Below are 24376 nucleotides of genomic sequence, written 5' to 3' on the forward strand. Positions count from 1 at the left end.
GCTGGTGCTGCCAGCGTCAGGACCCCCTTCACCTGCCGAGCTTTCCTGAGACACCCTGCTGGGCCCCGAGGCCCTTTGCTTCCATGAGGCCGGCTTTATTGGGTGCCTGGGACCGGAAGAGCAGTGGGCTGGGGCTTTAGGCAGGAGACAAACAACAACAACCGAAAACACCGCGGTGCTTTCTCTGGCCCAGACCCTCTCGTCTCCAGCTCCGCCCCCCACATCCATCTGGCCCTCTCCGTGCTGGGTCCTCAGTCCCTCCTCACACCTCTCCAAGCCTCTCCACCTGCCAACCCCCCGTTACTCCGCGGTGGGCCTGACTTCTCACCTGGATTCCTGCTCTGCGCGCCTGCCTGTCCCCGGTCCGCCCTGACGTTACTGCCGGAGGCCCTGTCATCAGGGAAGTGACTCACGGCCAGTGGGGGAAGCGGTTAAATGGACAAAGTAAATATAAGTTCTGATCATGCTATAGTAGGGGTCAGCCGGGATGCAGCGTGAGCACACAGGAGGGGGACGGCAAGGGATGGGACAGTCCCCAAGGACGGCTAAGGAGAGAGGTGGCGGGAAGGTGTGGGACAGAGGAAGCAGAGCAAAGCGTGTGCTCCCCCAGCAGGAGGAAGCCCGCTCTGGAGAGTGCAAGTGGTATGTTCTTGTGCCTGGAGTGTCTGTGCAGAAGAAGAAAGGGTGAAAGGGAACCCTTCGTTTAAATTCCCTCGGGGTCCGTTCAGACTCTGCAGAAGTGTAACCCATCTCCGGACTCTGCCCACCCCAGACCCCCGGCGTCCTCGCGCCCCCTCTGCCCTGCTCCCCACCCTCCTGGACGGTGCCACGCCCCCCCCCATACCTTCCAGTGCCCGCACTTGACCTTCTCTCTCCCTGCAAGTGCTTCCCACCGCTCCTCCACCTTGCTCTCAGGACCAGTCCAGGCCCCCCTCTTCGAAGCCCACGCCCCTACAGCCCGTGCGCCCTGTTTGGACCTGGCCCCTGGCGCTCACCGCCGTCTTCTCTGACCGCGTTTCCACATTGCTCCCCACGCCGGCTGGTGAGCCCGAGAGTGAGAAGCATGCTTCCCTAGACCTGGCTCAGGAGGGACGTCTGAGACCAGATGGGAGGCAGAAGAAGGACGTACGCCAGTCAGGTGCTCAGAGGCTCTCGGGGCGGCTGGTGTGCCCAAGGAGCCACGGGAGGCAGCAGCGAGGGGTGCTGAGGCCGGGCTGGGGGTGTAGAGCTCTGCAAGGCTGGCCCTGGGCTTCATGTCCTGTCCGCTCTTTCTCCTCCGAGATGAAGAGCTTCCTCAGCCTGTGTTGCTTCCTGGAGCACCTGCTCCGCGTTGACGGGGTCCCTGCCCTCACAGAGCTTCCATCCTCCTGGGACTGTCAGCAGGCACCGTGCCCTAGAGTGATGGAGCTGCGGCGGGACAGGTGGGCCGGGAGCCAGCAGCTCCTGGGTTCTTGCTCCACTTCCCGGTGGTGGAGGAAAGACAGTGATGGTGGGAGGGGAAGGAACAGAACGCACACAGCAAATATGACGCTCCCCTCTTGGGAGAACTTCCGGCAGCCACAGATGTAATCCTCATCACCATTCCAGCCCCATCCCACCCCTCCCCACTACAGTGGGCCCCGGGCGTCCTCGGCCTGTGCTCAGCGCTGACCCTCGGGACTGGACACAGAGGCCCGGGGAGCACAGCTCTGGCAATTTACCCACGTGGCTCTGCATGAATTTGTCTTTTTAGAAGAGGGCTCTGGAGCTTAAAGGAGCTATTCATGAGGTCTGCCCGTGGGTGCTGCGTGCTCAGAGGGTGGGGATCTGGGCATGCCTGCCGTGTGCAGTGGAGGGAGGCCTGTGTGTACATGGTCACGGTCACAGGGAGGCTGCAGAGGAGCCGGACAAGGGCAGCCCAGCTGGGGACAGCTAAACCTTTATCCCGGCAGCCTGGGTGCCCGAGTCCAGGAGGGTGAGGCAGCTGTGCTTAACGAACGAGCCAAGATCCTACTCAGGCCTCCTTTTCCCAAGCAAATTAGAAGGGGAGGAGGAGGTCTGAACTAGGAGGGGATTCCCTGAGGTCCCTTGAGAAAAGTGGCTTAAGTGACCTCAGCCAGGTGCCCAAGGGTGGGCCAGAGAGAACGACACTAAATGGTCATTGAACAAGTGAATAAATTCAAAATTAATGCACGAATACTCTTCTGCCGTAGGCACAAAAACAGTAAAATTTTGTGCGAAAACCCACAGGAAAGGCGTGCGGGGAGAGAAAGTGAATATCAAACTGCAGAGAGAGGGGAGGCAGTTTGGTTGTCAAAGGAGCCTCTTGCCTTGTCTTCTGTGAGGGGACAGAGCAGAGAGGAGTCCGTGAAGCCATCCTCAGCCCAGGGGGCGGAGGTCCTGCGCTGGGGTGGGGGTGGGCATGGGGGCAATGGCCACAGTCCCAGGTGAGGCACGGGCAGGGGTAAAGGTGAGGGGCTCCGTCACTGCAGGGGCTATTCTTGGGTTTTGAGTAAATGCATTCGTGTCTACGTCTACATCCTCATCAGTGCGCATCCTTTACCTTTGTTTACCGTCCCCCCTACCCCCCTGCTTGCTTCTGAAGATTGGGCGGGGGCTCAAGATGATGAGACAGGCCCCAAATGCACTCAGCAGGTCACAATCCTCCCCCGTCTCACTCCCTCCTCCTTCCCACCTACCCGCACCCACATCCTGAGCTGTCACCCTTTCCGAAACAGGGCGTAACTCATCCTCAGTCGAGACTTCACCTCTTCTGGGCCTCAGTTTTCTCCCTTATAAACTTAGAAGATAAAAAGAGCAAACCCTCAGAAGCAGTGTTCTAAATGCTTGACTTTTTTTCTCCCGTTTAATTCTCAACTCTGTGAGGCCATTTCCTATCGTGAAACCCATTGTATATATGAGAAAATGAGCACAAAGAGGTAGTTTGCCCTGAGTCAGAGCCGGAATTTGAACTCCATGTTCTGGCTCTGTTGTTTCTTAATTTTGGGGCTGTGAGTGGGAGGGAAACCTGACTCCTCCCTAGAAAATGCATATATTTGCATACATGCAAAATGTGCACACAGTGTTTTCGGGTTCCAGATCTCTGAAGCCCATCCAGGACCCCCAGTTTCCCTTTTTCATCTGATCCTAACAACCCTTTGAGGATATGTGTGTATTATCCCCCTTCCACAGCTGAGAAAACATGGGCTCAGAGAAATTAAGGAATGTGTCCAGGATCACACAGTCTTAAGTGGCGGGATCAGGATTCAAATCCAGGTCAGTCCTCCTAGCTCTCTCCAGGGGATCTTTCCTTTCTGGTTCGGGGACCACCCGGAGGCCCTGCCCTGTGCCTGGGATCTGGGAAGGCCAGCCAAGGCGCTCCTCCCCCTCCGACCTCCGTGGTGGGTCAGCACATCGGCCCAGCCGCAGCCTTACTTGGGACCCGTCAGCACCCAGGCCGACGGCACCCAGGTTCTCATCCAGCGGGCCAGCGCTCCCGGCGGGCAGGCACCCTGCAGCGGGCTTGCGCACCTCCTCCTAGCTCAGTGCTGGCAGAGAGAGCCCCAGGACACCGTGGAGTGGACTTGTAGAGGGGGTTGTGCAGGAAGGGTGATCCCTAGGGCCTGCGCTGGAGGGACAAACCCGGCCAAAGGGGGCTGACAGGGCAACCGAGAGCCAGCATCTGAGGAACCCCGAGAGAGTGGAGTTGGTGCCGGGGCCTGCTGGTGCCAGGAGGCCGAAGGGTGCATGGGAAGGTGAGAGAACGGGTGCGAAGCAAGATGAGGAGCCAGTGAGGCAGTTCTTTAAGGGAACGGGCAGGAACACAGCCTCCAGCGAGACACGCCTTTTATAGGGATCCAGAGGTCCCCCCTGGGGGGGGCAGGGAACCTCTGCGCCCACCTAAGTCCAAGTTCAAGGGGCAGGTCTGGCGTGAGGTCCTGGACCGCCCCCGCCCCGGCCTCAGCTGGTTTCCTTTCTCTCGTGCTTTTTATTTGCTCCACCCCTACCCCGGCTCCAGACTCCCAGAACCCTACCTCTCCCTTTTCCCCACTAACCTGCTCTCGGTCATTTTCACGTTAGGGCATGTAAATGCCCGGGTCCCTTTCCCTCGGTACTTGCGTTCGAGGTCCCACCTCAGTGCAGGGTGAGGACTGTTCTGTCCCGGGAGTTTCGTCTGCACGTGGTGCAGACGTGCAGAGGAAGGGGGCAGCGGACTCCTGTAGGGAGGGGCACCCAGGTGGGCTTCTAGGATAGGCAGCAGGGCAGAAGATCCCCCAGCCTCACAGGCCTGTACTGGCCGAGTGTCTCCCAGGACAGAAAGGAGGGGCAGAAGCTTAGCTGGGTGTCGGGGGAGCCCGGATGTGGGAGCGGTCAGCCTGTCGAGCCTGCTGGCAGGTCTTCAGGGTGGTTCAGGAACCTCTGGGCAGGGCCCTGTGTGCTGCCTCAGTGATGGATGGGGCCAGCAGCCACCGGCTGAAAGGAAATGTCGCAGGGAGCCAGGGTGGTCAAGGACCTCTAGTGAGCCGGCTCTGATACTCGTCCCTGCTTGTGTGCAGGGCTCTGGACAGACCGAGGCAGGTGTCAGCCTCCCGGAATGAGAAAGGCAGGTGACAGGTGGTGAGTCAGAAGGTGTTAAGTGTTTAGATACGCCTCGCCTCATTCCTCAGAAATTTTTTTGGCCTAACCGCCCCCCCAAGAAAAGGCATACAATGAAACCATATATTATAAAGAAAAATAATCATTTCTATAGACAGGACTTCCCTGGTGGTGCAGTGGTTAAGAATCCGCCTGCCAATGCAGGGGACACGGGTTCGAGCCCTGGTCCGGGAAGATCCCACATGCCGCGGAGCAGCTAAGCCCGTGTGCCACAACTACTGAGCCTGTGCTCTAGAGCCTGCATGCCACAACTACTAAGCCTGCACTCTAGAGCCCTCGAGCCACAACTACTGAACCCCGCGCGCCTGGAGCCCGTGCTCCGCAACAAGAGAAGCCACCGCAATGAGAAGCCTGCGCACCGCAACGAAGAGTAGCCCCCGCTCGCCGCAACTAGAGAAAGCCTGCACACAGCAACGAAGACCCAAAGCAGCCAAAAATAAATTAAATTAATAAATAAAGTATAGACAATCCAGAAAGAAGAGGATGTCAAAACCTGGAGAGAGGAAAAAGCACATGGGTGCTGTCAGAAGGACCTCAGCCACTAGAGGTGGGCCCTGCAGCTAGTGTTGATGCCTGACAGCCGCTCACTGGGACCCCGGGGAAGATCTGGTTCTGAGCAGCCCAGCTCCTGGAGAACCTCCCAGGGTGAGCCAGCAGCTCCTGTGCCCTCACGAGGTAAGCCAGCATCTCCAGTGAGCTCCATGGTCCCTGCCTGTGTGAGATGCCAACAGCAAGGGTTCCAGGGTCAAATAAATTTGGGTAACATTCATATTATACCCCACTCCCCTTACCCTTGGGAAGGTCACAGTGTGTAATTATTGAAAGGCTCTGAGATGTCTCCACACTTGACCTGGTCAGCTTTGCATTTCCCAAACTTACTTGACCACAGAACCCTTTTCTCAAGGAGCATCTGTTAACCCCAAGGAACTAGTTTCTACACAACACACTTTAGGGGACACAGGAATAAGTGACTTGATTGGTTGTTTGTTCTTACTGACTGGAGACCAATTATTATGGAAGACTTTACCAAAAAATAATCATTTTCATTTAGAAGAACTGATATTTAAGCTACTTTTTTTTTTTTTACTGCAAATACTGACAAAACTAATTATCTATTGAAGGCAATAAACTAGAGTTTCTGGTAATAAAACTGCAATTTAAGCACATAGAAGGACACATGTTCTATATAATAAATCATCCAAAAATAACTTCAGATTGTGAAGATATGAATTACAAAAGGGGAGCCAATACTACGTTTGCCCATTTTTTCTTTTTTCTATTTCCCCCTTTTTGTTGTTACTGTTCTGTACCTTGCTTTGTTTCACTTAACACATCTTGGAGATTATTCTGTATCAACAGAAACCATCTTCGTTTCTTTTTAGGGCTGCACAGAATATTGTTGTAGAGGGAACATAGTTTGTTTCACCTGTTCTCTATGGATGAACATTTACTTTTAGTCTTTTCTGTTGCAACCAATGCTGCAATAAATAACCTTACACATACATTATTTTCACACGTGAGTATGTCTGTAGGAAGATTACTACACGTGGAATTGCTGGAGCATATTGACGATATCCTCAAATTGCCTTTGTCGGGATTGAGCGTGTGCCTTCCCCCACAGCCTCTCCAAATGATCATGCTTTGACCTTTGCAATCCGAAAGGTGAAAAATGGTATCTTAGTATAGTTTTACTTTATGTTTCTTTTATGATGAGTGAGGATAAATGCCTTTTAATATGTGTAAGAGACATTAATTTTTCCTTTTTCCATTAATTCTTTATATCTTTGCCCATTTTTCTATTGAGCTTTAATTTTTTTCCTTTTAAATACTAGGAAGGGGCTTCCCTGGTGGCGCAGTGGTTGAGAGTCCGCCTGCCGATGCAGGGGACACGGGTTCGTGCCCCGGTCCAGGAAGATCCCACATACCGCGGAGCGGCTGGGCCCGTGAGCCTTGGCCGCTGACCCTGCGCGTCCCGAGCCTGTGCTCTGCAACGGGAGAGGCCACAAGAGTGAGAGGCCCGCATACCGCAAAAAAAAAAAAAAAAAAAAAAAAAAATACTAGGAAGATTTATATATCACTTGTGGTCTGGGATCTGAATAACAGATATTTTCCCCTATTAATTTTTAGTTTGACCTTATTATGATTTTTTTTTTACCATGCAAATTTTTTTTACTTTAAAGTTTATCATTTAAAATTTTTATGGCTTCTAGGTTACAATCTGATAGCCTATCACCACTCTAAGCTTATAATAGAATTCTCCCATTGTCTCTTCTAGGATATATAGATTTGTAAATATATTATATTTATAATGGGAACATATTAAAATATAATATATCATATAAATACATAAATAAACAATAAATATGTAAATAATACAAATGGCTAGATTTATATATAACATATAAATAATATAAAGTACATTGTTAAGATATATAATGTTATGTTTATGTAAATATTATTCCATTTAGAATTTATCCCCATGACAAGATGAGCTAAAACTTGATTTTTTTCTAGATGGCTACTCAGTTGTTCCAGTTCCAGTTGTGAATAATTTATCTTTACTAAATTCCTATGTTTGGAACTATTTCTGGACTTTCTATTTTGTGCCATTTATCTCTGTATACTCTTGCACAAGTTCTGTACTATTTTAAATATTTTAGCTCTATATGTGTTTTAATAGCTAATAGAGCTAGACTCCGCTCCCTTTAGATTTTTTTCTGGCTAGGCTTTACGTTTACTTTTTCCTTGTAAATTTTAGGATCAGCTAAGTTCCAATTTTTAAAAAATCCTCTTGCTATTTTTATTGGGATTGCATTAAATTTATAGACTGACTTAAGAGGAAGTGCCAATTTTATGATGAATCGTTCTAGCCAAGAATGCGGGCCGCCTTTTAAATGGAGTAAATGATTGTCTACGCCTCTCCAGGCAGGATGGTGTCCTTGGAGTTAGCTATAAGGGTGAACAGCCGGTGGAGGACAGACCACACTAGTCAGAGAAGTCTTGAACACTGTTGGACATAAACGGCGTGGCTGGAAACCTCCGTAATCAAAGGAGGAAGCATAACCATCCCTCCCAGAAGACAGCCCTGATGTGAGTCGGAGGCAGTTGTCAGGATTCTAGAACTGGGTCGTGTACAGATGCCACCTTGAAGGAACAGTGCCTGCAGCCAAGGGACATAGCTCGAGCCAATCTCACAAAGAAGGAGCCAGGGAAGAAATACACTAATCTCACTTTCCTCCCTCCCTCTGGTCTTTAGGGCTTCCCCGCTGGCCAAACCCTCCCAGCAGCCAGAGGCCCCGGGAGCCCACAGTTTCATCCACTGAGGTCAGCTCTGGGGCAGAGGGCAGGATGGAAAAGGGTGTAGGCTGGATGTGGGGAGGCAACCAGAAGGTACCCATCCTCACCTCCAGCTCACACAGTCCAGCACTCAGGCCCCCAAGACAGTTGTTTCTGCTCTGAGATAAATGGAGTAAATAAAGATCAGAAGGTTATCACCCCCGTCTGCTCCTTCTAAAAGGACTTTGTACCTGGGCAGGAAGGCTAAAATCATGTAACAACTGGAAAACCCACCAGGAAGGGAAGGCAGGAGTTTCGTGGTGCACTGTTCAGTGACACATCCCCTGAGCCGTCTGGGCGGCCACCCTCAACCCTGCCAAAATATCTTCTCGTGTGACTGGAGAGCAGAGCCAAACAGACCAACAAATGAACACAAGGAAGAAATGTTTGCTAAAGTCCGGAGTCCCTTATAGATACATGATTTAAACACCCTAGAAAACTACATACCGGATCTTTCTTTTTCAAGCCCCATCCAGGTGGCAGCCCTCCAGGAAAGGCCTTGGTCACTAGCAGGCACCCTCTCAAACCAGTTTGCACCACAAGGGGTCTGGAGCCTCAGAGGTCAACGGGTTGTCTTGCCTGGCCCGCACCAGCTGGCCTGGTTTTATCCAGACCAGGACGTGACTGACCCAGACAGGCTGGGCCCAGAGGAGACTCCAGTGACTTCTCCAGCGAGGTCACCTCTGCAGAAGCAGATCACCATGGGATTACCCAGAGGAGACGGGTTTTCATAAATCATCTTAGGCAGAGTAGATTCTGACCTTGGTAGGGAGAACCCTCAGCCCGGAGGGGTGGCACTGTGTGAGGCTACAGCTAAAGAGGGTGTAGAACAGGTTTCCACATGGGGAGAAAACCCTCAGGCGGACGTGGCCATCCAGGCGGAGCGAGCAGGAAGCTAGAGAGAAAACACTGTGCAGCCCAAACACCGAAACATAATGGAGTCACCTCTCAAGGACAGAAGCCCCCAAGACCATGTTTTGTGAACTGGGTGAATTAGAAATTGACACCTGCTTGTAAAGGAGACTGTTCAGATTATACATTAAAAGCATGTGCTTTGCTCAGGCAGATCTGACAGCCACTCATTAGCTGGGACCTTGGGGTGAGCCACCCAATCTCCTTATGGAGGGTGGTAATAGAACCCACCCACCCCAAATTGTTTTGTGGCGAGGAAATGAGATAACTTCATGATACTTTCGACTGAAAAAAACGCACAACCAAAAGTTGCAAGTTACGTTTTATTCGGGGACCTAACTGAGGACTATAGCCTGGGAGACAGCCTCCCTGCTAGCTCTGAGGGACTGTTCCAAAGAGGTAAGGGAGGAGCAAGATACATAGGAGTTTTTACTGAAAAAAATCATGTAGTGGACATCAAAAGATTACTGCTAATCACAAAAAAACAGACATCTCAAGTTAATGATTTTAGTGTTTTTCTCTGTATGGGAGGATCCAAGAGTCTGGGCTCGTTGAAATTATTCCCTAGATATGCATCTTAACTGTCTAGGACCAGTTTTTCTCCATCCTGAATCCCCGCAGGGTGCACTGTTTGGGTGGCTACCATGGCTGATGGCTTGATGGCAGCAACATTGTTGTTTCCTGGAATGACAGGCAACATTTTTTTGTTGTTGTTTGCAATGCATGTAAAGCATTTTAGCACAGGGCCTGGCACACAGTAAGTCTCCGTGAGTGTAAACTGCGATAACCATTGTCTTCAGATCTTGTTATGGAGAAAGCTTATATGAGCAGATATTAAATAAACTTTAAAAATGGGCTCTACATAAGGGAGCGTCCCAACTTAGTTAAAAATACTTTGCTGCATGGGGTGAGGGAGAAAGGTAAGAAATCAGAATAATAAAATAGGATTTCAAATGCTTCCACCTTATTAGAAATCAAGATGTTCTTCTAAGTGGCTCTAAGTCTCCCTCAACTCCAGAATTTGGAGACCTGATAAAAAAAACTTTGAACCTTTGACTGTAAAATGCATCTAACTCTTGTTTCTTCTTGCTTGTGCTGTGATCTTAGTGCCAGGGTCTTGGCTGTGCAGTGACAGTCCATCCTCCTGTTGCTGTAAGGAATTGCATTGCATTGAATGGGTGATATGTTTTAATATTTCTGAGCCAAGGATATTGGGGTATTAAGATACAATATAGGATTTCAGGAAGCTGCCAGCTTGTTACCCCTTAAGTTTTAAATTTGAATTGCAGTTGGATTTTCCTAGTTAGAAGTGGGGTCTTTCCCTAGTTAGAAGAATCAGATACTCTTAACCAAAGGAAATCTTCAGCAAGGTATGGTTTTTAAACAAAACCCAGGAGTTGGATTCAGAGGATTTATATGTAAGACCTGCTAACTGTGTAGAACATAGACTTCCTGAGCTTCATCCAAAAAAGGTGATAATAATTAGGATAATCATCTCATAAGATTTCTGTAAGGATCAAATAAAATGTGGACCATGTTCTTTGTAAATTGCAGAGTATTATATACAATGTTAACTACTTGTTACTTCTTTCATTTCTTCTGGTGCAAGGAGCACAGACCAGAAGTCAAGAGTCTAGATTCCTGTCCCTGCTCTGCCTTTCCAGGAACCTGTGAACTCAAGAAACTTTATCTCTCTTTTTTTGGGGGGGCGGGGCGGGTTTGGCCACGCTGTGCAGCTGGCGGGATCTTAATTCTCTGACCAGGGATTGAACCTGGGCCCCAGCAGTGAAAGCGCAGAGTCCTAACCACTGGACCACCAGGGAATTCCCTTTTTTTTTGTAACGTAATCTCTAAAAGGTACAGTTTTGTCGTCTAGGAGACATTCTAGGATTCTGAATCCTTTCAGAGGAAACATGTTAGATTGGAATAGGAAGGGATGCAGAAAGCAATCCTCTCTGAAGGGCAGGGGCAGATGAGGCCTTGCTCCTCCCAGGGTGACCAGGAAAAATACTTCTGGGACATGAAGGAAAAAAACAGGGAGCCATGAAACGTGGCCACCGATTTCTGGGATGTCGCAAGAACGTCCAGGTCTGGTGGTGAGCGGTAATCTGAGACACATGTACCGTCAGCACTGACCTAGATGTATGACCCACAAAAAGAAAAAAAGGAAAAGGCATCACGACCTGAATTCAGTCACTGTCCCACGAATAGCAGCACAGTCAGCTGTGACCTCCGACACTAAAAAGCGATCGACAGGTCCTGCAGACACACACTCGTGTGATGCCTACACACATGCACAAGGTAAAGGCATCGACTCTTGGTACCAAGGGAAACAGAACCAGGAGGGCGTTAGAATGGCCCCCCCAGAGTCAGACAGACTGGGCAGCTCTTCTGAGGATTGGACAGAAGAGCTACAGGAACCATGGGAATAACTGGCTTCAGGAATGTCACTGAAGTTCCTACACTTGGGCCCACTTTATCCACAAGCCTGTCTGCCTCCATGTATTGACAGACCCAAGTCATTTTCCAAGATTCCTAGAAAATCTCAAATAACCTCAAGAAAAATAAGAATCACCAGGTCATCTCCAGGTTCTCAAAGAAGGACTAAAGTCAGGGGAAGATCTAAAGTTGGAGGAAGGGGAATAGATTGAAAAGGAGGATCTCGTGACTCAAAGAGCAGCTGTCACTTGGTGTAGTCATCCTCCAGGGCAGACAGTATGATAAGGTCTAAGTGAGAGAGGGGTGGGTGCTCAGAAAAGGCCTGAATGTCGTCTGTTTCAGTGAAGGTCTGGTTCCTACAAGGCGGCATATGGAATCAAGCCGGGAAAAGCTCCTCTACATAGATTTCCATCCTCACCAACCAGGGGCTCCTTCCCCAGGGCCAGTGCTTAAAACCCTCATTGCCAAGTTTCTCTGCAAGCTCCTATTCTCAGTGTGTCAAAGGGTCTCTAGTTTGGTTTATATAAAGACCTAGTTGACCCAAAAGGTTGTCTCTGAGATCTGACAAACACCACACCTTTTAAACTCTTCCTTGTAGTGTTTTGCTGTTGGCAGTGCACTTGACCTCCTAAGCCTTGTCATCCTCAGCTTTAACATGGAGATGGTCATAGCACCATCCTCATAGAGCTGTTGTGAGAAATAAATGAAATGATGAACCTGCAGCTCCTAGAACAGTGGCTGGCGCATAAGAAGGCCCCATCAGTAATGGCTATTGCCCAAGCTCCCCTAGCAGTCAAGAGGCAGGAACTGGTAGCCCTGGCTAATGGGTCAGGAAATAGGGACATGATCAGTTCTTGGAACTGAGAAGTCCAAGGCAGGTGTGGCTTCAGGTACAGCTTGATACAGGGACTCAAGTGATGACACCAGGACATGGTTTCTCTCGCTCCACCTCTCAGCCTCTCTTCCTCCGAGTTGGCTGCAAGACGGCTTCAGCAGAAGGCCGCCCCTCATTGTAGAGCCAATGCAGTAGAAGAGGGCACCTGTTCACTCTCTCTGAAGCCCCAGGAGTGGTCTCCTCATACCTCCCTGGCTCTGGCTGGGTTACAGAACCTTCCCCAAGCGAACCATTGAAGCCAGAGAATGTGCAGCCTAGCTTGCTGCAGATCCACCTCTGGAACTGGGGGCAGGGCCAGCGCTACCCAAACCTCTCAGGCAGGGAGGAGGCAGGGAGACTTGCTTCCCAGAGGGTCACTGGTGGCGCCAGGAGGGAAGAGATGGCCGCTGGGTGGAAAACTGCGATGAACCCACAGCGGCCGCCCAACCTAAGGAGCAAAGGGATTTAACTTCCTTTGGCTACTGACTGGCTGGTTAGGGAGGGGTGCGCCTCCACTTCCCACGGGGCCGGGGCCGGCTTGAGCACCTAGAGGCCTCAGAGCTGTTCCCTCGTCATTGCTAAGCGTTAGCAGGTCAGGCGGTTCAGCAACTCTCAGGACACCAACCAGTCCACAGAATTCAAAGATTGCGGTGAATTTCAGTAACACTCTTTAAAAAGAGTTGACATTAAAACATTTTTTTTACTTATTTATTTTCATTTATTTATTTTTGGCTGCGTTGGGTCTTCGTTGATGCGCACGGGCTTCCTCTAGTTGCGGTGAACGGGGGCTACTCTTCGTTGCGGTGCGCGGGCTTCTCATTGCAGAGGCTTCTTTTGTTGCGGAGCACGGGCTCCAGTAGTTGTGGCACACAGGCTCAGTAGTTGTGGCGCACGGGCTTAGTTGCTCTGCGGCATGTGGGGTCTTCCCGGACCGGGGCTCGAACCTTTGTCCCCTGCGTTGGCAGGCGGATTCTTAACCACTGCGCCACCAGGGAAGTCCTTCAGTAACACTTTTAATAGACCTGCCAATTAATAAAAATAAACCCAGCCATGGAAATCAAACTCATCTGAGGCTATTTCCTATTCTTGTCATGGGAAATTGTAGGAAAGTGCACATTCCCTAAGAATGGAGTAAACTTCCTCGTCCTCGCCCCAGAACGCCCCCATCAGTTGGGCCTTTTATCTCATGGCAAACATGACCCTTCCCTGCTACCAGCTTTCTTCTGACCACCTGAAATGGATGTGTGCTTTACACACATGCTGTTGTCAATGCCTCCCAGTTACTCACATGTCACAGAGGAGGGCACCGAGGCTAAGGGGAGGCCAGGCTGCCAGACAGCTGACCATCTGACTGTCCCCATCCTTGACTCCCACGTGTGGTACCCACACACCCGCCCAGAGGTGTTCCTCGCCCGTCCTCAGGGAGATAGCCCGGGGTGCCTTCTCAGACTCGGCACTTGCATTTGTGTCCGTGGGGCTGCCTGCCAGTGTCTTCTTCCCCTCCCTCAAACTCGCCCACTTTTAAACCCTGTGTTGTCAGAAGCCTCTGCTGCTGAGTTGGAGTCCTCACCCCACACATGCTCGCTGCCATGCACCTTCGGTGGACCAGGCACGGAGCCGGCTGTGAGGACACAGTCCAGCCATCACAGGGTTCTGGGTCCTTCAGGGAATGAATTCTCCCATCTCAACTATCACAGCAAAAACATTTCTCCCTCAGCAGTCCCTCAAAGCATCACCCCAGCCCTCCTCCACACCCCTCATGTGAGGACCGGGGGGAACATCTGTGCCGGGCTCGCCTTAGGCCTCAAGTGCCAGAGGTGGGAACAAGAGGTTTAACATCCTCCCGGCACTGAGACCTCTCTGATGAGAGCTCCTTACACCATGTTCACAGGTGACTGCTGGCTGCTGGCAGCCATTGCCTCCCTCACCTTGAATGAAGAAATCCTGGCTCGAGTCGTCCCCTCGGACCAGAGCTTCCAGGAGAACTACGCGGGGATCTTCCACTTCCAGGTAACTTAAGAGTTGGCTCGAGCTTCTCCTGAACAGGTCCTGAGGGCTAGGAGCAGGTGCTGGGGGCCAGGCACAGTACTCTTCTACGAAGGACACTGAGAGACAGCAGGAAGCTGCCTGGCCTGTCGTCGCCCTGGGAACCTGTAAGGACAGCGATGGGGAGGAGGGCGGTAGGGCAGGGTACTCAGGAAGTAGTGCCCACATTTTTTTAAGAAAGTTGATTATTTGGGGTCTGAGACAAAATGTTAAGGTACTACTCACTGTCCTCCTTTTATGCCGGTAAAGGAGAAATAGTATTTTGAGCATAAGGCACAGGGCAGAGTGCTGGAGGGGCAGATGTGGCCTGGGAGGGAAGGGCAGGTGCCTCTGCGCTCATTTCTCTGCGGGTTGTACCTGCAGGAGGAGGACTAGAGGGGAGCGTCTCCTTGGGGATGTGATGGGCTTGGGGAACCGGCGCCAAGGGGCCGGGCAGGGAGGAGCCAGCTGCAGCTGAGGCTCACGCCCCGCACGCTGCCACCACCTCCTCCTCCCGCAGTTCTGGCAGTACGGCGAATGGGTGGAGGTGGTGGTGGACGACAGGCTGCCCTCCAAGGACGGGGAGCTGCTCTTCGTGCACTCGGCAGAGGGCAGCGAGTTCTGGAGCGCGCTGCTGGAGAAGGCCTACGCCAAGTAAGTGCCTGCCGTGCCGGTCCCCCCGCAGCCTGCCCCCAGCTGCCCTGCATTCTGGGAAGCAACACGGGAGTTATTTAGTCAAGGGCTGTCCTGAAGACAAGTCCTATTGTACAGAAGGACTACTCTGGACAAAATTGGGCTCTCAATTCTAGGAGATAACGCACCCAGCTATTGCCGTTTTTAACCAAATGCACAGGAACAAGTCATGGGACTGATCGTGCTGGCCTTGAGAAGGACCTCTGCTTCCTTGGCAGGTCATGTTACATTTTTGTCGGTTAAATACAGCAAAGAGTTGCTGCCCGTGGGCAAAACTATCCATTGCAGAGGTACGAAAATGATGCAGACTTGCCCACAATACATAATACGCTGAGTAAAACTGGTTTCCCCTAGCCCTCCCAGCCGGGCCCCAGCCCCCCGAGGCTGCCCGGAGTCGAGCTTGTCCAGCGCTCAGCACTGCCCATTCTCAGCGGGATGCTCACGTCGGCCCTCCTCCAGAGTGGCCTGGTCCTGGCCCTGCTGCCTGGGCTCCCTCCAGGAAAATGACCGGCTCTCAGGCATCAGGAGGCTTTCTGTTCCTTCCAGCCCCTGCCATGGAGGAGGGCGAGGAGTCACACACCCAGCTGTGAGAATCTGGGGCCTGAGAGGCTACTAAGTCTTATTCTCTAATAGTAGAGTTAGGGAAGCCACAGGGCGCCAACATCGCCATGCGGAGAGACCAGCCCCTCCTAACACAGCACAGGGAAGCTGCTTTCATTACTGAACTGTTTTCTTTTAAGCTATAAATGCCAAACAGCCAATTTAGCAGACCTCCCCTTTCCTGCCAGGATGTAGAAAGAATCAATACAGGAGGTTGGGCCAGATAAACACCGAGGTCCTTCCAACTCTAAGGTTCTGTGAGATTTTTCCAAAAACTTCACAAAGTACCAGGCAGGGGTAGCTGTGGGGACAGTCACTTGCCCTCGTGGGCACCCCGAGGTGGAGACAAACCAAGGAAAGACTGAGCAGAGGGTCCCTGGAGCATCCAACAGAAGAGGCATGGGGGGAGGGGCACTTCGAGAATCAGAAGGTGTCAGCACCAGCTGGCAGCGGCGTCTGTCCCCTTCCTGCAGGATCAATGGGTGTTACGAAGCCCTCTCGGGGGGTGCCACCACTGAGGGCTTCGAGGACTTCACCGGAGGCATCGCCGAGTGGTATGAGTTAAGGAAGGCCCCTCCCAACCTGTTCAGGATCATCCAGAAGGCTCTGCAGAAAGGCTCTCTCCTTGGCTGCTCCATCGATGTAAGTCCAGGCCTCCCTCCCTGGCCGCACCCCCGTCTGCTCTAGCTGAAGTGAGCCTCCTCCAACAGTGACCAAAGAAACCCACTGCCCTCATTCCCCACATGGTTAGTGCATCCTTTGTCCACCATACTGCACGTCACCTGGAGCCCGGGCTGGCTAGGCAACCCCCAGGCTGGCTGGGGTACAACTGCTGGGGCGATGGTGACTCCAGCCTTTCCTTCTCCAGCCTACTTACAACCCTCAGTCTCCTTTGACTCACCACCCTGGACCACAGCTTCCCTGAGAGTCCCCTGCCCTCTGCTGGGCCCAAGGCAGGACCATTCCAGACACCTTCTGCCCCACCTGCAGGGCCTATGACCGGAGGGAGCCCAGCAGCCTTCCCTCCACTGCTGCAAGGTTAAGGGGCCCGTGGGAAGACTTCAGAAGGCACAGGAAGGAACTATTCCCATGTGCCAGCCCTGCTGGCAAACGTCGCCAGAGGAAGAGGGGTGGGCACAACCCCTGTCCCCAAGGAGCCTCCAGGCTTTGCCTGTGCCCGGCACCGGAGCCCTGTCCTAGCTCTGGTCCCTGTGGGGACAGGGGTAAGAAGTCTGGCTCTGAGGGCCCAAGTCTCTGTCTGACTCTAGGCAGGGATTCTCAAACTTTCTCTGCAAACCATGCTTGCATGGCAGAGACCCTTTCTACTCCCACGCAGCCCTTCTCATTGACCAAGACAAAAATAACAACCTCCATCAGAACAGATGGGGGAAGGAATGACTGGGGAAGTTCTAGTAGAACAGAAGCCAATTCTGAAGTCAGGCAGAAACGAAGGACTGTCCTAGTGTAAACCCTGCAGCGGGCGGGGCAGCCTCACAGTTTCAGGGGACTCAGCGCACCTGGGCCGCAGATGCCGTCCAGGTGTGTGTCCTGAGTCCCCTCCACGGTGTGCCCTTTCCTGCGGGAATTTGTGACCGCGCCGGGCACACACGTGAGTGCAAGTGCCGCTCTCCCAGAGGGCTGCCCTCAGCCTCTTCTCTGGTTGTCAATAGCCGGTCAGCGCCTCAAAGAAGTAGTAGGAGGGCCTCCAGGCGAGAGCGGGAGCCCTCCACCCGGGCCAAGGCCCTGCTGAGCCCTGAGCAACGGAGGGAGGGAGGGAGGGAGGGAGGGAGGGAGGGAGGGAGGAGGCGGGATGCGGCGGCCGGGCTGGGACTTACTCTCCCGCATTTCCAGATCACCAGTGCTGCAGACTCGGAGGCCATCACCTTCCAGAAGCTGGTGAAGGGGCACGCGTACTCGGTCACTGGCGCCGAGGAGGTAACTCCTGGCAGGCATTCTCGGGGGTCTTTCTCTTGCTCACATGATGGCGAAAGCCATTTTTACTGCTTGCTGAGGGTGGGGCCCGCATTCCCCAGTCCTCGCTGAAATTCAGGGCCAAGGGGATGGGCCGGCCCTCCCCAGCCCATGCCGGCCGCGCGCTGCCCTCTGCTGGCCGCGGGTCGGTCCAGGCCCTCTGTGCCACTGAGTTCCAGAATTGTCTCGCTCTCCTGGACCAGCTAAGATAATACAACACTGCATCTGTGTAGTGTTCCATCCTCTTCAAAGTGCTTTCACATTTGATCTCACAGAAGCACTGGTGCCCCAATTACTGTAGTGGTCAAATCTGACTCTGCCTCTTGCCAGCTATGTGGCCTGGGGCAGTTATTTAAACTCTCTTCTGCCCCCTCGTTTCCTCACATTTAAATTAGAAACAGTAATAATAATATCCAATGTCAGAAGACCTGGGATCTAGTCCGGGTTTTGTAATTAACAGTGGATGGTGGCTACCTAACAGTATTTATAGTATATAAAAAAACAAACAAACAAAAGAAACAGCAAAGTCCAGGACAGCGACCTGCTTAGACACAATGTGTCAGGTACAGTCTGAGCGCTTTACATATATTAACTTGTTTGAATCACCTCAACAATAAGACCCAATGCAGCCAAAAATTAATTAATTAATTAATTAATTTTAAAAAAATCCATTGCAGATTGTTGAGGTGATTCAAACAAGTTAATATATGTAAAGCGCTCAGACTGTACCTGACACATTGTGTCTAAGCAGGTCGCTGTCCTGGACTTTGCTGTTTCTTTTGTTTGTTTGTTTTTTTATATACTATAAATACTGTTAGGTAGCCACCATCCACTGTTAATTACAAAACCCGGACTAGATCCCAGGTCTTCTGACATGGGCAGTGCTCTCTCTCTCTCTCTTTTTTAACCATGAATCTTTGTTTTATTTAACACCCCAGCATATATCTTTTTGTTTTGAAAAATTTCAGTTCTACAGAAAAGTTGACAGAACGGTATAATAAACATCCATATGCTATTTTTCCAGATTCAACAATGGTTGAAATTTTCCACATCTGTTTTGTCTCTATGTATGTGTACTTTCTTTCTGAGCCATTTGAAAGTAAATTGCAGATGTCACAACAGACACTTCGCTCCTGAATACTTCAGTATTTATCTCCTACCCATGAGGACACTCTCTTACGTAATCCCAGTACTATTTTCATGCTGAAGAAATAAACATTAATTCAATAACATGATCTAATATATAGTCCATGTAAACATTTTCCCAGTTGCTCCAAAATGTCCTTTATAGTACCCTCAATGCCCCCAGGCCAGGGTTTAATCAAGATTCACGCACTGCATTTCCTTGTCATCACCAGTGTTCATTTGATGGAGCTCCTGTGACAAAAGTACATCCTATTATAGTTAGTTAAAGTAAGGTTCAGAGGTGACGTGCCAACGTAGAGTCTAGAACAAGCACATTTGTGCCCCAGACTCAGGATAGGGGTTAAAGAGCCCTGGTCCTCCAAGGGCCAGACCCTGGGAGCTACCAAAGCTGAGCAGCAGCGAGGGTCTGGGAGTCAAGGCCCTCTCCCTTTTGTGATCCCCCTTATTACATGGACTTGACGCCTCCCGCCCCTGCCTCATGGAGGAAAAGGGGCTTTGGGCCAGAGAACCTCCAGGCCTGGCTTGAACTCAACATCTCTCTCCTCTCCTTCACCCACCCCTCCTGCAGGTGGAAAGCAGAGGAAGCCTGCAGAAGCTGATCCGCATCCGGAATCCCTGGGGAGAGGTGGAGTGGACCGGGCAGTGGAACGACAAGTGAGGAGGGCTGGGTTGGGAGCCGGGGTAGGGGCACTCTTTCCAGGGGTCTCTGGGGAGCTGAGGGGGGGGGGGCACGGTCGCCGTGCTGAGAATAAAGCCCCGAGAGCACAGACCACCCCGAGTGGGACCCCTGGGGCTGGTGGCCCTCTAGGCTCTTAGCCAGTGCACTCCAGCCATCTGGGTGCCTTTACAAGGCCCAGGGCTCCTGGGATGCTCATCCTTTGATCACCTCATGGTTCCTCCCTTCCCTAGCTCGGCGTCACCTTGCTATTGGATCTTCAGGGAAAAAATACACCCTTCCTCCCCCAGGCACTCGTTCTATCCCAAGGATCTAAACTTTGTGCCTATGACCAGAGAGAAGTCCTTCTGTTGGTGTCCAGGGTTCCTGGTAGGCCTGTTAGACCTTCGACCCTCTGGGGTGAACTCTGTGAGCCCCTCCCATGGTCTTCGTCTGCTCCCATCTCCCCGTCCTCCTCCACAGCCCAGCACCCACAGTTCTTCACCTTTTCCCTGGCAGCCTCTGCCATGGCATAGAGACGCCTGCCAGGGCCTGCAGGTCAGTTGCAGAGGCCAAGATGAGCGCCCCTCCCCTACATCGAATTTCCAGTCGCCCCTTAAAAGAGCTGACAGGCCCATCTCAGTTTGGGCCACTGATGCTACTTCAGGTCTCTGATGGGCTGTGTTCCATGTTCTGGAATCCTCCTTGCCACCATCTTCCAGGATAATGTATCCTCTCACCTTGCTGCCCTGCACCTCTCAGCCACCTGTGTGTTACTCCCCTCCCTTACTGGGGTCTGGGCCCTCAGGTGGGAGAGCATGTCCCCGGTCCTCAACTTGGGGCATCCTGGGGAGAAGTCACCGTCCCACACTAGTTTCTAATGCCTCTCCCATTGCTTGGTTTTCCAGCTGCCCAAACTGGACCACTATTGACCCAGAGGTGAGGGAAAGGCTGACCAGACGGCATGAAGATGGGGAATTCTGGTAAGAGTCTTAGGCTTTAGGGAAAGAGGTGTCTGATCTTTACTGGAAAATGAGTGAGGCTATCGTGTTGAGGGAGCAGGGGCGTGGGATCCTGGTTTTGTTGTTGTTTTAAATTCACTATAAGACCTTGAACAAAAAAATTCTTGAACCTTTTCAATTTGTCCATCTCAGCAGTAGGGTTTCAAAGCTGAGCAGCTCAGCAGAGAAGCCTAAGAATTCCTGCAGGCATGTTCAGGTCCACCCAAGAGAAAAGAGGGGAAAGATGGGCCTTTCTCTCAGCCAGCTCCCAGAGATTCATCCCGAGGCCTCAAGAAATGGGTCCCCTGGATAGTAGCAGTGGGCCCGCGCGGCCGTGTCTCTGCTGCTCTGGGGCCACCTACGTCCGTACAGTGCTGGCATTTTACCAAATGAGCAGCCGTATTTTGTCTCATCTGATATACGTGGCCCCCATTTTTACAGATGAGAGTTCTGAGTTTCATAGAGGCTTAAGTAACTTGCTCAAGGTCACCTGGCTAGAAGGTGGTAGCACCAGGACTAGAATTGGCACCTTCCAGTGGCGGGCCCGGTGGCCATGTGGCCCCGAGGTGCTGTCTCCTGGCAGCTTTGCCTGGCCCTGACTGGGCCCTAGTCTGGCCTTGGGCGGAAGGTCCAGGCTTATCAGTGCGGCCTCCGGTAACCTGGGTGCTGCGTCCCTGCTTTTGCAGGATGTCTTTGAACGACTTCCTGAGGCACTATTCCCGCCTGGAGATCTGCAACCTGACCCCGGACACGCTGACCAGTGACACCTACAAGAAGTGGAAACTCACCAAGATGGATGGGAACTGGAGGCGGGGCTCCACCGCGGGCGGCTGCAGGAACTACCCGAGTGAGCACCCTGCCACCGCCCCGCCCTGCTGTGCTGCACCCCATCCTGGCCGCTCCTACCCACCGGGACCCTCTGCCTCTCCTCCCTGAGTCTCCAGCTCAACACCCTTCTTGTCCCCTCAGCCCCTTGCCCTCTGCGCTCACTTGCCCCCCTGCCACGCAGAACCCAAGACGCGCTATTTCTGTGATTCCTCTCCAGGCCCTAGATTCCCTGACGCCACGGCCTCGCCCCTGAGGCAGCGTTCATCCCACCTCACGCCCATGGGCTACGTTATCCACACGAAGCCCACGCAGCCTAGCCCAGCAGGGGGACCTCCCCCACTGGGCCTCTGCACATCCAGGCCCTGGTTGTTGCCTGGCAGTCCTCCTGTGCCCAGTTCACTCAGCAGATGTTGATGGGTCCTGCTCAGATGGGGGCAAGGATTCCTCCTCTGGTTTATCCTTTGTTTATTCCCCTGACTCTTCTGCCTTGATGGCCCAGTCCTCCCCTGCCCTCTCCCACTCAGAAACTGTCCCATCGTGATGACATTTGCCAATTATGGAACATACATTGGGTGCTAGGAACTGTGCTAAGTGATTTATTAATATATTACTCCATTTAATCCTCACAACAGCCTTTTGAGGCAGGCACTTTATTATCATCTCCATCTTTAAGATGAGGGGACTGAGGCTTGGAGAGGTTAAGTGACTTGCCCAAGGCCTCACAGCCTTGACTGTGCCTGGGTTTTGAACCCAGGCAGTCTGACTGTGGAGTCAGTCTTTAAGTACTGCAGTGGCCAGTCATGGTCATATATTGATTCTCTTGTTACAGATGAGGAAACCGAGGCTCTCAGTGGCATACCTGGGCCACAGAGCAAGTAGTCAGACTGGGACTAGCAGATTGGTGCCTCTAGCTCTGGTGCTTTTTTTTTTTTTTTTTTTTTAATTTATTTATTTTTGGCTGCATTGGGTCTTTGTTGCTGTGTGCAGGCTTTCTCTAGTTGCGGCAAGCGGGGGCTACTCTTCATTGCGGTGCGCAGGCTTCTCATTGCGGTGGCTTCTCTTGTTGCGGAGCACGGGCTCTAGGCACGCAGGCTTCAGTAGTTGTGGCTCTAGAGCACAGGCTCAGTAGTTGTGGCGCACGGGCTTAGTTGCTCTGTGGCATGTGGGATCTTCCCAGACCAGGGATCGAACCTGTGTCCCCTGCATTGGCAGGCAGATTCTTATCCATTGTGCCACCAGGGAAGCCCAGCTCTGGTGCTTTTAATCCTTCACCTCATGTATGCAGCCACCAAGCAAGTTCCAGAGGTGCTGGGATGGTCCTCTGCCTCAGATAAGACTATGTCTCCTACCCACTAGATCAGGGGTTGGCAGACTCTCTCTTAAGGGCCAGGTAGTTGACACTTTTGGCTCTGTGGGCCATCTAGTCTCTATGGCAACTATTCAGCTGTTGCTGTAGCCCGAAGGCAGCCATACTTAAATGAATAGATATGGCTGTGTTCTAATAAAACTTTATTTGTAAAAACAGGCAGCCAGCAGCCCCTAGAGCCGTAGTTTGCCAAACCCTACACTAGATACCTTTCTTTCCACAAGTAGAATGTTATTAGGTAAAGGAAGGAGATCACATTAATTATCCTTAAAATGAATGAATCTCAGCTCCTTCCTGCAAATAGGTTTTGAAAGTGGGGAGGGCAGAGACACCACGAGTGAGCAAGGGGACAGGCCCAGGAGGACGGGGACCCAGAACAAGAGGCTGAGACTGGGCACAGGACGTTCCTGGCCCCTGGGTTCATTGAGGGGGGTGCAGACCTAGTCCCCAAGTCCCCCCAGCCAGGCCAGCTGGGCCATCTCTGACCCCTGAGTTAGAACCTGGTGAGGGGAAGATACCACCGGGAGATATCACAGCTGAGCCAAGGGAGATCTGGGCCTCAGCTCTGACCACCCTGTTCCGGGATGAGGAATGCCTCCCAAGCCCGGCCAGCCTGAGGGCAAGTGAGAGAACTGCAAAGGGGAGTTTCTAATTTAGGTTCCCGTGAGGTTCAGACAAACCCCCAGCCCTCCGCTGCTCGTGGCCTGTTCCCACCGGACGGGCTGCCAGCCAGCCCTGGTCTCTGGTTCCTCTGCTCTGCCACCCGCCCCATCCTCACCCCCCTCCCAGCAGCCTCCAACCCCTGCGACCGGCGCGGCCTCGTCCCCTCGTCCCCCCATGCACACCTGTTCACGCTGGGCTCCTGTGTTCTGAGTGACCGAGCCCCGCCCCTTCTGGCTACAGATACCTTCTGGATGAACCCTCAGTACCTGATCAAGTTGGAGGAGGAGGACGAGGACCAGGAGGACGGGGAGAACGGCTGCACCTTCCTGGTGGGTCTCATCCAGAAGCACCGGCGGCGGCAGAGGAAGATGGGCGAGGACATGCACACGATAGGCTTCGGCATCTATGAGGTACGGGGGTGGGGGGCGTCCACAGGGCTGGGGCTCCTCCTTCCCTTCCTCCTTGGCTCGTGTCAGCCCCTGCGACGAAGGCCAACCCCAGAGGCAGACCTGGAGATGGGACCCCAGGCCGGGAGCTTGGCCAAGGAAAAGCCAAGCCACGGGCCGGGCCAGTCTTAAGAGACTCATGCAGGGAGGTCCCTGCAGTAGGTCTGGGTCACCAGGACCCCCCCCTTCCCCTGCCGCCGGCTTCCGGCGAGTCGCGCTCTTTCAAATGGCCTCCGTGTCCCTTCTCACTTCCCCCAGGCCTGGCACTCTGGCTGGCCACCAGTCTCCGAAGAACAGAACAGATGTAAGACGAGGACAGAGTATGCTGGACCATGTCAGGGACCACTGTGAGGGCAGGAACTGAGCCAGCAGGTCCCGTCCCGCTGGGCGGAGCCCGTGCCGGGGGCAGGGGAGCGGTTGGTCCTGTGCTCCCGCCAGGGCTCGGCCGGCCGGAGCCCCGCGCCCTACACAGGCGCTCTCACTGCCCCCATGTCCTTTCATTCCGACCCAACTGCCCCAGCACGCTGGGCCCGGGCCCCTCCCCTCTCCCTTCTCCCGCGCAGAGAAGAGCCGCCCCTGGGCTGGGGCGAGCGGTGGGAGACGCGGGGTGCAAGGGAGGCTTCAGAGCCGCCGCTCAAGTGGGGCGCACTTTGCTGTGACGGGTGGGCCGCAGTGATGTGCTGGAGCCGGCCCTCTCTTCCCAGCCCCACATTCAGTGAGGTCACGTGGGCAGCCTGAAACCAGCCACGGCAGGGATGGGCGGTATGTAGAGCATGGAAATCAGCA

General features: G+C 52.7%; 1 protein-coding gene across 2 annotated transcripts in view; it reads left to right on the top strand.

The window, feature by feature from the left end:
• Positions 1 to 24376, top strand: part of CAPN2 (calpain 2) — a 53636-nt gene that overhangs the window by 15267 nt on the left and 13993 nt on the right. For both annotated transcript variants that reach the window (XM_024130741.3, XM_024130742.3), the window contains exons 3-10: positions 14088 to 14206; positions 14742 to 14875; positions 15988 to 16156; positions 17366 to 17449; positions 19200 to 19285; positions 20195 to 20269; positions 20974 to 21134; positions 23385 to 23554. In XM_024130741.3, the coding sequence (XP_023986509.1) occupies positions 14088 to 14206; positions 14742 to 14875; positions 15988 to 16156; positions 17366 to 17449; positions 19200 to 19285; positions 20195 to 20269; positions 20974 to 21134; positions 23385 to 23554 (998 nt within the window). The remainder of the gene's footprint in view (positions 1 to 14087; positions 14207 to 14741; positions 14876 to 15987; positions 16157 to 17365; positions 17450 to 19199; positions 19286 to 20194; positions 20270 to 20973; positions 21135 to 23384; positions 23555 to 24376) is intronic.

The sequence above is a fragment of the Physeter macrocephalus genome, chromosome 4 (genome assembly GCF_002837175.3).
Source record: "Physeter macrocephalus isolate SW-GA chromosome 4, ASM283717v5, whole genome shotgun sequence".
NCBI lineage: Eukaryota > Metazoa > Chordata > Mammalia > Artiodactyla > Physeteridae > Physeter > Physeter macrocephalus.